This window comes from Cavia porcellus, unplaced genomic scaffold (genome assembly GCF_034190915.1).
Source record: "Cavia porcellus strain 051 isolate PalLab524CR breed Dunkin Hartley unplaced genomic scaffold, mCavPor4.1 scaffold_17, whole genome shotgun sequence".
In the NCBI taxonomy this organism is placed as follows: domain Eukaryota; kingdom Metazoa; phylum Chordata; class Mammalia; order Rodentia; family Caviidae; genus Cavia; species Cavia porcellus.
The window spans coordinates 33669061-33682268 of record NW_026947500.1 but is presented as its reverse complement, the minus strand read 5'-3'; the positions used below and the strand labels follow the sequence as shown (position 1 = coordinate 33682268).

General features: G+C 36.3%; 1 protein-coding gene across 5 annotated transcripts in view; it reads left to right on the top strand.

Annotated features, from left to right (window-relative positions):
• Pamr1 (peptidase domain containing associated with muscle regeneration 1) overlaps nucleotides 1–13208 on the top strand; it is a 178031-nt gene that overhangs the window by 115448 nt on the left and 49375 nt on the right. For all 5 annotated transcript variants that reach the window (XM_063227778.1, XM_063227777.1, XM_063227776.1 and 2 more), the window contains one exon: nucleotides 11334–11462. In XM_063227778.1, the coding sequence (XP_063083848.1) occupies nucleotides 11334–11462 (129 nt within the window). The remainder of the gene's footprint in view (nucleotides 1–11333; nucleotides 11463–13208) is intronic.

The window sequence follows — 13208 nt, the reverse complement described above, 5'->3', positions numbered from 1 at the left end:
CAAACTCACAGCCAACATCATTCTTACTAGAAAAAAAAAACAATGTATTTTTTCTAAAATCAGAAACAAAACAAGGATCACTTAGCATTCTATTCAATATATTACTTTTTAGTACTCCTATTCAATACAGTGACTTTTAGCTAGAATAATTAGGCAAGAAAAAGAAATAAAATGGATACAAACAGAAAAGAAAGAAGCTAAGTCACTCTTACTTTCAAGTGATACGGTCCTATACTTAACCTAAAACCCCACAAAACAGACTTTTAGAGCTGATAGTCTCAGAAAAGCAGTAGGATACAAAAGCAACATTTTAAAAAATTAGTTACTTTTCTTGACATCAGTAGTGAATTATCTGAGAAAGAAAATTGGAAAACAATTATATTTGCAATAGCTTTAAAAAAAAATCTAGGAATCAACTTAACAGAGGTGGTGAAAGACCCCTACAAAGAAACTTATAGAACGTTGAAGAGAAAAATTGAAGAAGATACTAGAAAGTAGAGAAATCTTGGGTGTTTATGGGTGGACAGATTTAATTTTATTTAAATGACCATATTGCCAAAAATTATATACAGATTCCATGCAGTTCTTTAAAAATTCCAATGACATTCCTCGCAGAACTAGGAAAAACAACCCTAAAATTCATGTGGAAACACAAAGATCCTGCATAGCCAAAGTAATCCTAAGCAAAAAGAGCAAGGCGCAAAGCATCATAATACCTGATTTAAAATTCTACAAATCAGTCTTGTACGCAAATCATTTCAAAATGTATCAGAGACCCAGATATAACATCTGGAACTTTGAAACTGAAGAAAATATAGGGGAAACATATGAAGCCATAGACACAGGCAAAACTTTCTGAATAGGACCACAGGAAATGATAGCAAGAACCTGATGGCTTTTTCCTGGAAAGCACCTCCCTTTGGTGCTGGACAGCGTCTCCCTGCGGTCTTCTCAGGAACACACCAGCTTTCTGCACAACGCAAATGTTCTTCCAATCAGCTGTCAATACGTCATTCTGCCCGCCCCTTTAGCTCCGCCCCTGTCAGATTCCAAATAAGGCTTGCAGTTCTTTCCTGAAGCTTCCAGAGGGTGCTTGCATCTCTTCAGCAGCCCCTTCATGCCTTCAATAATTTCTCTTCTGCTCTCTTTCCTCTCCTCTCCTCTCCTCTCCTCTCCTCTCCTCTCCTCTCCTCTCCTCTCCTCTCCTCTCCTCTCCTGTTTCTCTCTGTCTCTCTCTCTTCTGTCTTGTAACATGGAAGACCAAACAGAACCAACAAATGGTACTGCATCAAGTTAAGAAGTACCTGCACAGCAAGGGAAACAACTAACTGAAAAAAACATCTCTAACATTTCTCCAAGGAACTCTGGTCCTGAGACCACAACCCGGGTACTGTTGGCTATTGGACTGTTAGTTTCTAGTGGTTTATTCTTTTTAGTGTGGAGAACTAAAAATGTATACATATACTTTTTTTATTTTTGATATTGGGAATCAAACTCACAACCTTGCACTTGCCAGACAGATGCTTGTACTGCTAAGCTATATCCTCGGCCTACTTAAAATGTATATGTACCTTTTAAAAAGAAAAAAATGAATGTATGTTGATATTCAAGTTCAAATATAACAGTACAAGGTTATTGACTTCTTTGATTTTTTTCTCTCATGGTGAAAACCTATTTCCTATTAATAGTAATCTAATCACTTATTTGCTTTATTTATTATTATATAATATATTTATAATAAATAATGATAGTGTTATTTTTTATAAACTTATTTATTATTTATACTAAATAACATTAATATTTATTAATGTTCTTTATTATTTACGATAACATTAATGTTATTTAATATAAACATATTAATATATTATAGTAATATAATATATATTATGTATAATAACATAAATAATATTAGTGTTCTTTATGATAAATATTTACCTATAAAACCACTGAATGAGTTGATATTTTATAGCTGCTGTTTACTTTTTAGAATATATATCAGTATACAGTCAAAATACTGTTAAAATCATTTGATATAGTATTTATTCTATTGTGATGCTATGTATCTAATATGCAGGCAAGTTTATAGTTTTCTATATTTGAAAGTGCAAGGAAATATGTGTATGCCATACTGTATCCTGTTCCATGTTGCCCAAAAGATAACATAGCATAACCTTTACTAACTGTCTTGATTTTTTTTATCCTAACTGTACATAATGGGGATTAGTGTTAAGGGATCCTCTTCATTTCTTTTAATAGTTGTATGTAACTGTGTTCGGTAGTTCACCAGAATTTATGAATATTTGAATCATTTCTAAACTTTGTTATTATGAGTATCCTTTAATCAAAATGCCTGGGACCAAAAATATTTTGGGTTTTAGATTTTATGGATTTTGTAATAGCAGACACATAATGAAATATCTTAGAAATTACATGTAAATCTAAATGCAAATTTATTTTCATATACATCTTCTCACATATAGGCTACAGATAGTTTAACAATACTTTTCATGTGGCTGCATTTTGGCTGTTATTTATCATATGATTTCAAATGTGAAAATTTCCATTTGTGGTGTCATGTTGCTATGCAAAAAGTTTCAGAGTTTTGAGTATTTTGGACATCAGATTTTTGTATTAAAGATAGTCAACTGGTATAAACAATACCATAGTGAATTCTATTGAGCATACATAATTTAGGTGTTTTGCAGTATATCTTTGAGGTAAATTCCTAGAAGAAGAATCAGTGGATCAAAGGAAGATAGATACATGTCATTTTTCCATCCTTTGCCAAGTTCTCCCCCACACATTTGGCATTCACTCTAGGAGTGTATGAGGGAATGTATTTTTCCCCCCAAAGCTTTGAAACAGATTGTCATTCTTGTCTTTGTCAACCTCATAGGTGGAAAATGGGGTCACAGTGTGCTTTGGCTTCCATTACTATCATGACAGACAATCATCACTCTACTGGTAGAGAAGGTGCAGGATGCTTAGGGGCTAGAGATGCCAATGTAAGGGTTATCAATAGTGACACTCAGTGGCATCCAGCCCCTACCAGGCCATCAGTGGACCAATGTGGTTACCTGTAGTTCTGTGCTGTGTAGACCTGCAGCTGGTCCTCTGGTCCCTCTCTCAGTCTGTGCCCTGCCTAGCATATTTTAACATCCCTTGTTCGTCTTAATCACCTGGCTGGTTATTGCAGCTTATACCGAGGACCAAGAAGGAGAGTGGGTAGAGCCACTGAGGGCGGGCTCTGAATATATTTTCCTCCACATTGAGACAATGGATAGGGAATTAAAGAAGAATTGGGCCAGTGTGAGGTTGGCCTTGGGAAGACACAGTGACCCAACTGGGACTCAGTAATAGGGCATATGACCTATGGGAATTTGATGCATACTATTAGCAACTCATCTTCTTTGGTAGGAGGATGCTGTGGAAATGGCCATGAGATTCTCTTCTATGGAAACCATACACATGCATTTTTAGGGCCAAGGAAAACCTATCTGCAATAAAAACAAAGAAGCATTCCATCAGCTCAAGGAGATGCCTGTCATCTCAAATTGTCCATTAGCCATGCATTCATTCACTCACTTGAATAGTAACTTTTGAGTAGTCACTATATGTCAGCATAATATTAGGTGCTTAGATGTAATGTTGAATAAGATTCATTCCTTGGCTTGAGTCTATTACAGGAAAATAAGTCATAGGCAGTTAGACTTAAGCTTCATATATGCATCTAATGGTATGGCTATCGCAGGTGGAGTTATGGGAAAGCAGGATAATCATAATTTATATTTGAGAGGTACTTACTATATGCCTGGTATGTGTTAATTTGTTTTTAAACAGCATTATCAGTGGGGTACAATTTTTAATCCCAGTTTGACAGGTGACAGCACTAAGGCATGGTCACCAAGAGCAGTAGTGTAGTTGGGTACAAATGCAACACTCAAAAATCAGTGCCATTGCTGTACACAAACAACAAGCTCTCATAGAATTAGAGAAACCATACCCTTCACAATACTTATGAAAGGAATAAAGATAGGAAAGGAAAATTAAATTATCATTGGTTGCAAATGACATGATACTCTACAAGGAGACCCCAAAAATTTAACCAAAAGTCTTCTAGATTTAATAACCAAATTTCTACTGTAGCTGGATACAAACTCAACACTCAAAAATCAGTAGCATTCCTGTATACAAACAACAATCTCTCATAGAATTAGAGAAAGCCCTCCACAATTCTATATACCCTCCACAACACTATATAAAAGATTAAATACTTAGAATCAGCCTAAGAAAACAAGTAAAAGATCCTATAGATCAAAAGTTACAGTACTCTGAAAAAGGAGATTGAAGAGGGTATCAGAAAATGGAAAGATATCCCTTGTTCATGAATAGGAAGAACTAACATAGTGAAAATAGTCAACTCCCAAAATTGATATACAGATTTAATGCAATCCTGATCAAGATACTATTAGCATAACTAGAGAAAACATTTCTAAAATCCATTTGGAACCATTTGGAGCCTAGAACGGCAAAAGCAGTTCTGGGCAACAATGGCAAGGCAGGAGGCATTGCAATCTCTGACTTGAAATTATATTACAAAGCTAATGTAATAAAATCAGCATGGTACTGCCTAACCAGATGAAGATCTGTGGATAGATTAGAAGATGCAGACACAACTTCAAACACACTCAACTACCTTATATTCATTGGAAGAAAGATAATCTCTTTAATAAATGGTGCTGGAAAAACTGGCTGTCCATATGCCAAAAACTAAAACTAGATCCATGCCTATCATGGTGTACTAAACTAAACTCAAAAGGGACCAAAGATCTAAATATTAGAACAGAAACACTAAGTCTATTGGAAAATAAAGTAGGTAGAAATCTTGAAGACATAGGTGTGGGCAGAGAGCTCATGAATAAAGCTTGAACTGCATGTAAAATATTTCAAAGAATAAACAACTGGGACCCCATCTTATTAAAATGCATTTGCACATCAAAAAAAATCACCAACAGAGTGAAAAGACAACCCACACATTGGGGAAAATATTTCAGCCAATTGTTCCCCAGACATAGGATTTCTATCTAGAACATATAAAGAATTGAAAAAAAACACTCTCCAAATTCTTTTTTTTTAATTTTAAAGAGGTAAAACTAAACATAACAAAACAGAACAAAGCAGATCTGAAGAAAACAATGTAAGTGACACAGATTTCAAAGCAAGACAACAGGAGATCTATAGTGGCTACCATAATCTCTCTTGTTTTCTTCTAAATAGTTGTCTATATCTTCACACACAATGTATTCATACAAAATAAAATAGTATAAAACTGATCAGAACAAGTGATGAAGGCAATACAGGCCTTCAAAACCAGACAGTAGGAAAATCAACAATGACTGCCATATTGTCTCTCGTTCTCTTCAAAATAGCTGTCCATACCTTCATGTATGTTGAAATTAAATAATACAAAACAGGTTGTAGCTTGTTTTGTATTATTTAATTTCAACTGTATTTTGTTTTGTATTATTTAATTTGTATTATTTAAACTCTAAACAAAGAATAAAAGCATTACTGGGTTTCACAGCATGATGATAGGAATCAGAAATGGATATCATAATTTCTCTTTTTCTTCAAGGTAGCTGTTCATGTCATCATACATAATATAATCAATTCTCTTAAACTGTTTAGGAGAAGTTCTATGCATGTATAAACCTCTACATGTATACCTATCCTTTCTGCATTACAGAGAAAAACAAAACAAAGCAAAACAAAATGGATTACTAGAAAAACATGAAACAAAAAAGACAAATAACAATACTGAAGAGCCCAAACAATGATGATATAGATCTTCAAAACAAGGTGTTATTAGGGTCAGATCACCAATCACTAACATGCAAAATTGTTCCAATCCTATAAATGTTAACTGTTCTGTTCCAAGAACTTATAGAATTTGTAGCTCAATCGTCTTAGCTATCCTAAGTGTGTTTATTCAATTTTAGATATTTTTTCTTTTCCCTTACTTTTTCATTTCCTTTCTTTTTCCCTGAGACAGTATTTTTTGCCCTTTGGGCAAATTCTTATCTTTCTCCTCTATTTATTGAGGATTTTGTATCGTATGTACTCTTACCATTTCTTACACTAGGGAGACAATATGGTATTTACACAAGTGAGTTTGATTTATTTCACTTATGAGTATGGTCTCAAGTTGTATCCATTTAGCTATGAAAAATCAGCCTCAGAGAAATCATATTAGATGCAAGAGTATGACATCATGGAGAGGGCCAGACGAATAGATAACAATTCTTATTAACCAAGGTGGTAACCAAAGGGAAAAATAAAACTGGGAAAAGGAAGGAAAAGTGCGGATGGAGAGCTGAATCCTGATGTACTCACTGAGCCCTGTTCCACGCTGTACTAGGCGCAGCTGGAGGATTTAAGGTTGTGCTGAGACCATGGCTGCCGATAACGGGAGTTTGTGAATCCTGCACCCTTAATACAGCACACTGACCAGTGGATCCAAGAGGAAAAGCTGTATTGGCTTTTGGCAACTGCTGGAAATTGAGACCTGGGAGCCCACGAAGCAGCCAGGGCTGCCTGGTTGTGCCAGAGGAGACTTCGAGAAGCTCTGGAGCTCTGAAGCCAGACATCGTGCAGTTTTCTGACTGATCCACACTGTGCCAGGAATGCAGTGAGGGCAAGTGGTGCAGTGTACAGTGGACCCAAGAGGAAGATCTGCATTGAGTCCCGGTGAGTACTAGGGACTGGGTCCAGTGGCTGCTGTCACTGGCTGGAGGACATCTTGAAATTGGGCAGAGCCCACCACCAGGACAGCATCAGCGACACAGAGTGGACTGGTGGAGGACATCTTGGAATTGGGCAGACCTGGCACAGCAGAGACATCAGATAGTTGCTCCTGGCACAGAGAGGTCTGGTAGAGGACAGCTGGGATCTGGGCAGAGCTCTGTGCCGCAGTGACATTAGTTAGCCACTTCTGGTGCAGAGAGAACTGGCAGGATCTGTTGGGGCTGAGCCACGCCTCTGGTTGGGACCCAATAAGCAGATACAAAATAGTTGTGACTCTGTGACATTCACAAGGTACAGCCTAACTTGCAGATTGACTGGCACAGAGGCTGGAGGCTAGCCTGCACCCTGCCTACCTCAGATAATAGCAAATTGAGGAGGGCAGCAAAAACTCAAGTCAGCATGCTTTGGAAAGGCCCTAAGCAATATGGAGAGGGCCAGAGATCCCAGGACACTCCAGTCTGAAAGACACCAGAAACATGACAAGAGATAGAAATAAAAAAAAAAATCTCCAGCTGCCAAACGTGAGAAAATAAGCCCAGGAGAAGTAAACACAGAAGAGAACCTGCACAGTAACCATCCAATACTAGACACAGCATCAGCTGAAATAAAGAAATACCTTCATGACCTCATAGATGAATTTAAAACTGTACTTCTGATCCAAATGAGGCAAGATATAAATAGATTTATCAAAGAAATGATAAGCCCCACCCAAGAGAACACAGATGGAAGAACGGAGGAAATCAGAAAGAGTAACTTCTGAAGAAGAATTTAAACATAACCTAGAATACATGAAACAGATCCAAAGAGATTACCAGGAAACTAAAAACTCCATTGAACACTGGCAAAATGCCTTGACAGAAACTAAAGTTAGCCTTTTGAAACTTGAAGAGAGATTTATGATATATGATTGTGAAAGAAAAGACCTCTTAAAAATAACGAGGAACCAGAAACAATTCAAAGGCTAGAAGATGACAAAAGGGGGGCTGGGGATTTAGCTCAGCGGCATAAGCACCTGCCTTGCAAGCAGGCGGTCATGAGTTCGATCCCTGGTACTGATAAAAATGAAAAAGACAAAAACATTTTTTAAAAAAGATGACAAAAGGATGCGTAACTCAAGAATAAAGCATGTGAGCGAGGAAGCAGGAGCAACCAAAATGAAATACAAAGAATATTCATAGATATATTAAAGGAAAACTTCCCAAGCATAGGAAAAAGAAATGATATCCAGATAAATGAGGCATTCAGAACTCCTGCTACCTACAACCAAAACAGATCTACACCCAGACACATAATAATCAAGATTCCAGAAATCTACCAAAAGAACAGAATACTAAAAGCAGCCAGGGAAAAGAAGCAGATAATCTACAATGGGAAAATTATCAAAATAACAACAGACTTATCAACACTAACTTTCAAATCGAGAAGGGCCTGGGGAGAAATATTCCAAGCCCTGAAAGAAAATAATTTGCCACCAAGACTGATATAGCCAGCAAAACTCTCTCTCAAAATTAATGGAGAAATAAGATGTTTCCAAGACAAGGAGGAACTGTGGGTGTTCGTGGCCACCAACCCAACCCTACAGAGAGTGCTGAAGGACATTCCAGAGAGGGAGAGGAAGGGATACCAGGATTCCACCAACAGTGGCAGAGAGGCCTCAATGAACAGGGCAGACAGTGGAATGAGGGAGTAAGGTGGACAAATTATAGCAGTAAAGTGGAGTAGCAGACATGAGGCAGAGACGGTAAGCTATAATCTTTAGAATAGATAGCTTTGATATACTGTATAAAAAAGGCAGAGGTCATTGTTAATAGTGTATCAGGATTTAAAAGTCACAGTAGTCTTATTGCTCTGTTTAGTTTGAATTTAATTTGTTTCAGTCTGTCCACTCTTATCAGATTTGAGGGCACAGACATCTGATCCCAAAATAGCAGGTTATACCATGGTAACACTCCTTAATTTCCTATTAACTTAAACTAAAACCTTGTTTTACTTACATTGTCTTTCTATGACTGACCTTATTTGAATCTGATTCGTTAGACCGCGGTTTTGCCTTGGCTGATTTTATTTGAATTTGGTATGCTTGATAGTATCAACCCTAAAAGTAGAGGCAACTACTCTGAAGATGACAAGATGTAAAAGATATCCCTACTGGTTTTGAGTATTAACAGCTCTCAAGTCCTACAATATTTTCAAAGTTGTGTTCTTATAAAAATAGCTATGTAATACTATGCTTAACTATATTAAATCTGATGATGTGGACAAGTCTATTGAAAATAACAAGAGAAGGAATAGTAACTATGGTAGATCACCTAATATTGTGGTCTTATGTGTCTTTTTCATTGCATGTTTTCTAGGAATTTGTTTTGTTTTCTTGTTATCATTTGTTTTTCCCTATAATACAGAGAGGATAGATATACATGTAGAAATTCACACATGAGAAGATTTTTTAAAAACTATTTACGTGAACAGATACTCTGAAGAAGAAGAGACACTAAGAAACCCAATGCTAATTCTGTAGCATTATGATATAAAATCTAGCAATACTATTGTTCACTGTTCAGAGTGATATTAGTCTAGTCTCTTAAGTTCAATTGCAGCATATGTAAAGATAAGGACAGCTACTATGAAGAGAATGAGAGACTATGGTAGTTATTAGTGTCTTCCCCAATGTCAGATCTTGAAGACCTAAAAAGCCTTCATTATCCTGAGTGATTTGATTAGTTCTATAATATGCAGTATGTGTTTAATGTGTGTGAAGATGGGGAACAACTATTTGGTAAGAAACTAGAGACAATAAGATAGACAGTGAAGATCTCCAGTGGGCTTGTTTTGAAATCTGTATTTCTTTAAATTGTTTCTTTTTGAACTGTTTTGTTTTGTTTGGATATATTTCATCTTACCCTCTTTAAGATAAAAAACAAGTGTGTAGGATTTTTTTCTGTAATTCTGTATTATTTATACCCTTTTTCTCCATGTATTTTTATTTCTTTCTCTTGAAATAAAATTAAAAAAAGAAAATTCAGACTCCCCAAATTCAAAGACTCAATCCACAAATGGGCGTCTGAAATGAATACATACTTCTCAGATGAAGAAATACAAATGGTAAATAAGTATATGATGAAGTGTTCAACATCATTGGTTATTAGAGAAATGCAAATTAAAACAACACTGAGATTCCTTCTCACCCCAGAAAGAACGGCTATCACCAAGAAGTCAACAAATAACAAATGCTGACGGGGCTGTGAGGGAAAAGGAACCCTTCTCCACTGTAGGTGGGAGTGCAGATTGCTGCAATTTCTATGGAAATCAGTGTGGAGAGTCCTTAAAAAACTAGGACTGTTAAAAAACCAAACTACAATTAGAAGTCTCATGTGACCCAGCTATCCCCCTTCTGAATATCTTCCCAGAAGAATTAAAAACATAATACCTCAGCAATATTTGTACACCCATGTTTATCACAGCACAATTTGTAACAGCTAAATCCTAGAAACAGCCCAAATGCCCATCAATCAAGGAATGGATAAAAAAGATATAATATTTTTATACATCAGAGTACTACTCAGCCATAAAGAAGGATAAACTTGAGACTTTTATAGGTACATGGATGCAACTTGAGACAATACTAGTAATATCACTATGTGTAAACACACCTGTATAAACATCATATTGTCTCCCTGGTATGAGAAATGGAAAGAGTAAATATGGTCTAGAATGGATAATAGGTATTGTGAAATAGGAAGAAATTGTTAAAAAGTAAAAAGGAACTAGGATGGAGAGAAGGGAAAGGAAGAAAGTGAAAAGAGAAAAACTGTAAGTTAATTATACTGTTAGTGACTCTTAGTTCATAGAAAAGAAAGGTTTGCGCTAATATTGTTTGGAAATTTTTTTATCCCCATATCTTGTACTCTGAATAACTACTTTAAAGATAATATTATATAATGCGGTAACTATTGCTATTCTCCTATCATCTTGTTATGAAATTTTGTTTTATCTTTTTTCCATAAAGTAAAAAAGTGAGTTATAAAAAGAAGCTATATAAAATATAGCATCCCTCTAATTTTAAGAAAATTGTGTCACCTAGAGAATTTCATTATTAAAATTAAAAATTTAATTAAGAATTTTATTATTAAAATTAAGAATTTTATTATTAAAATAGGTGATACAATTTTAGATCTTTTATTGAATTCTTTTTGCTTTTTGCTTTCTAAATATCCTTTTGTAAAATGAAACATATCTGTAAAAAGAAGAAACACAATCGATTCTGCCTTTTACTACAAGCTATTTTCTGTCAATTTAAAACATGAGCCACTAACTGGGGAGATTACTTAGACCCCTCTCCTAAACTCCCTTGTCTGAATCCTGGTGTCTCTAACATTTTCCTTGAGATGAGCCATTTTCTTAAAGGTCAGGGCATGTTTCTATTTTCAGAAGCTCCTCACAGAGACAGGGCTTTGAGAAACTGCATGGCTGTTCTCCTACAAAGACTGTTGGAACTTATGAGGCTGATGTTCCTCTTGGAAATATTCCAGGTTGTACCATCTTTGAAAACTGCAAGAGCTGCAGGAATGGCTCCTGGGGCGGCACCCTGGACGACTTCTATATCAAGGGCTTCTACTGTGCCGAATGCAGAGCGGGCTGGTATGGCGGAGACTGCATGCGTAAGTACCTACGTTGCGAGCTCCAGCTTCTGTGTGTATCACTTTCAAGCCTCAGCTTACAGTAGACTTGAGTTTATCTTGCTGGAATCTGAGTTTTGGAAAGCTTATGGCTAGAAGGATTTCTCGGTGAGACTATAAAAACAAAAGATGTATTTTCCATCTGTTGGGTATGGGTTATGGAATCTGCTCTCAGGTTTCTAGCTGGTCTCTGAGCTGGGTTCTCTCCTCAGTAAAGCAAGGGTGCTCTGCACCCTCCCTGTATCTTGTGCATTTCTGGAGCAAATGTTGAATAAGGTTGCAAAAATATTGTCTGGAGTAGTGCATTTAAAATATCCATTTCTGTTGGTGGAGTTCTTCAAATCATGAGTTAAATCCCCAGAACCCACAACACATCGGCCTCATACCAGGAAAGAGGTTATCCCAGGAAAGAAAGTCTCTACTTGATCTGAAAGAATTACTTAATATTTATTAACGTTCCCTTCAGAGTTTCAATAATCTGAAAACAGTAGAAATACAGCCTCTCTCTCAGTCTACAATTTCCCTTCTGCAGTTCCCCAGTTGGTACCCATCTCTCTGGGAGTCTATATTTAGATCAATGTACATGTTACTATTATAGTATTAAGCCTACTTTGTATGCTCCCTACTAGAGTCAGAAGCAATGAGGTGGTCTTACAATGGGAGTGCTTTTTTGTTTGAATGATTTTTAAGTTTACAGAGATGGTGCTTGGAGTGTTATTGGCATGCTTTGCTTGAGTTTCAGGGGGCTTCGTAGGGCAAAGGAAGAGGTATATGGTCCACAGTTGAGGGAAGTAACTAAACCAGGGAGAGGATTGATCTTTATTTCAAGGTGAACCTAAGGATCAAATTATCCAAGATACAGATACTCTTTAAAATACTAATCTTAGTTGCAGTTGTAAAACTTTGATGCTATTTTGGGTAGTTTCATGGAAATTTAACCTTGGATTTGGTAGATTATTTTCCAAGTTAGTTAGCTGGAAGATGTAACCCTGGTCTTTCTCTGGCAGCTGTTCTAAGAGACAGAGTATCAGGCTCTAAACAGTAAGGATCAAGGTGTAATAAACGCATGGACCAATTGCTCATGATTAATGTATATATTATGTATCACAAAGACACATTAAGAAGATACATAAAAAAGAAAAAAGAGCACAGGCTCTTGAATGACATGGAACTAGATTTAAGTAATGATTTTTCCTGTTACTCCTATGTAACACTGGACAAGTCATTTGACATTGTCAATACTAATGTCCTCTTTATACAAATGGGAAATAGGAAAAATAAGAGACGTTTATTGCCTTGGGTTGACTTGGGAGTTCCCTGAGATAAATATGTGTGAAACATTTAGCACTATGCTTAGGAAATATAAAGTAATAGCTCAATTAGTACAGTAAGTATATAACAATGTTTATACGTTCCTTAATTGCTGACATAGTAAGAGGTCCCAAACTAAAACTTCTTTTAATAATACTTTAGGAAAAGAAAAAAGTAGGGGTAGCTTGCCTATCAACTGCAGAATGGATAAGAAAGATACAGCATTTTTATACAATGGAAAGCTACCCAGCTATATAGAAGGATAATCACAAGGCTTGTAGGTAAATGGATGCAACTTGAGATCATGCTCAAGAGATCATGAGTGAAATCACAGTCACATGGGTGAACATCGTGTTGTCTCCCTAGTATGAAAAGCTGAAGGAGTTAGTGGGATCCAAAACGCACATTAGATATTGT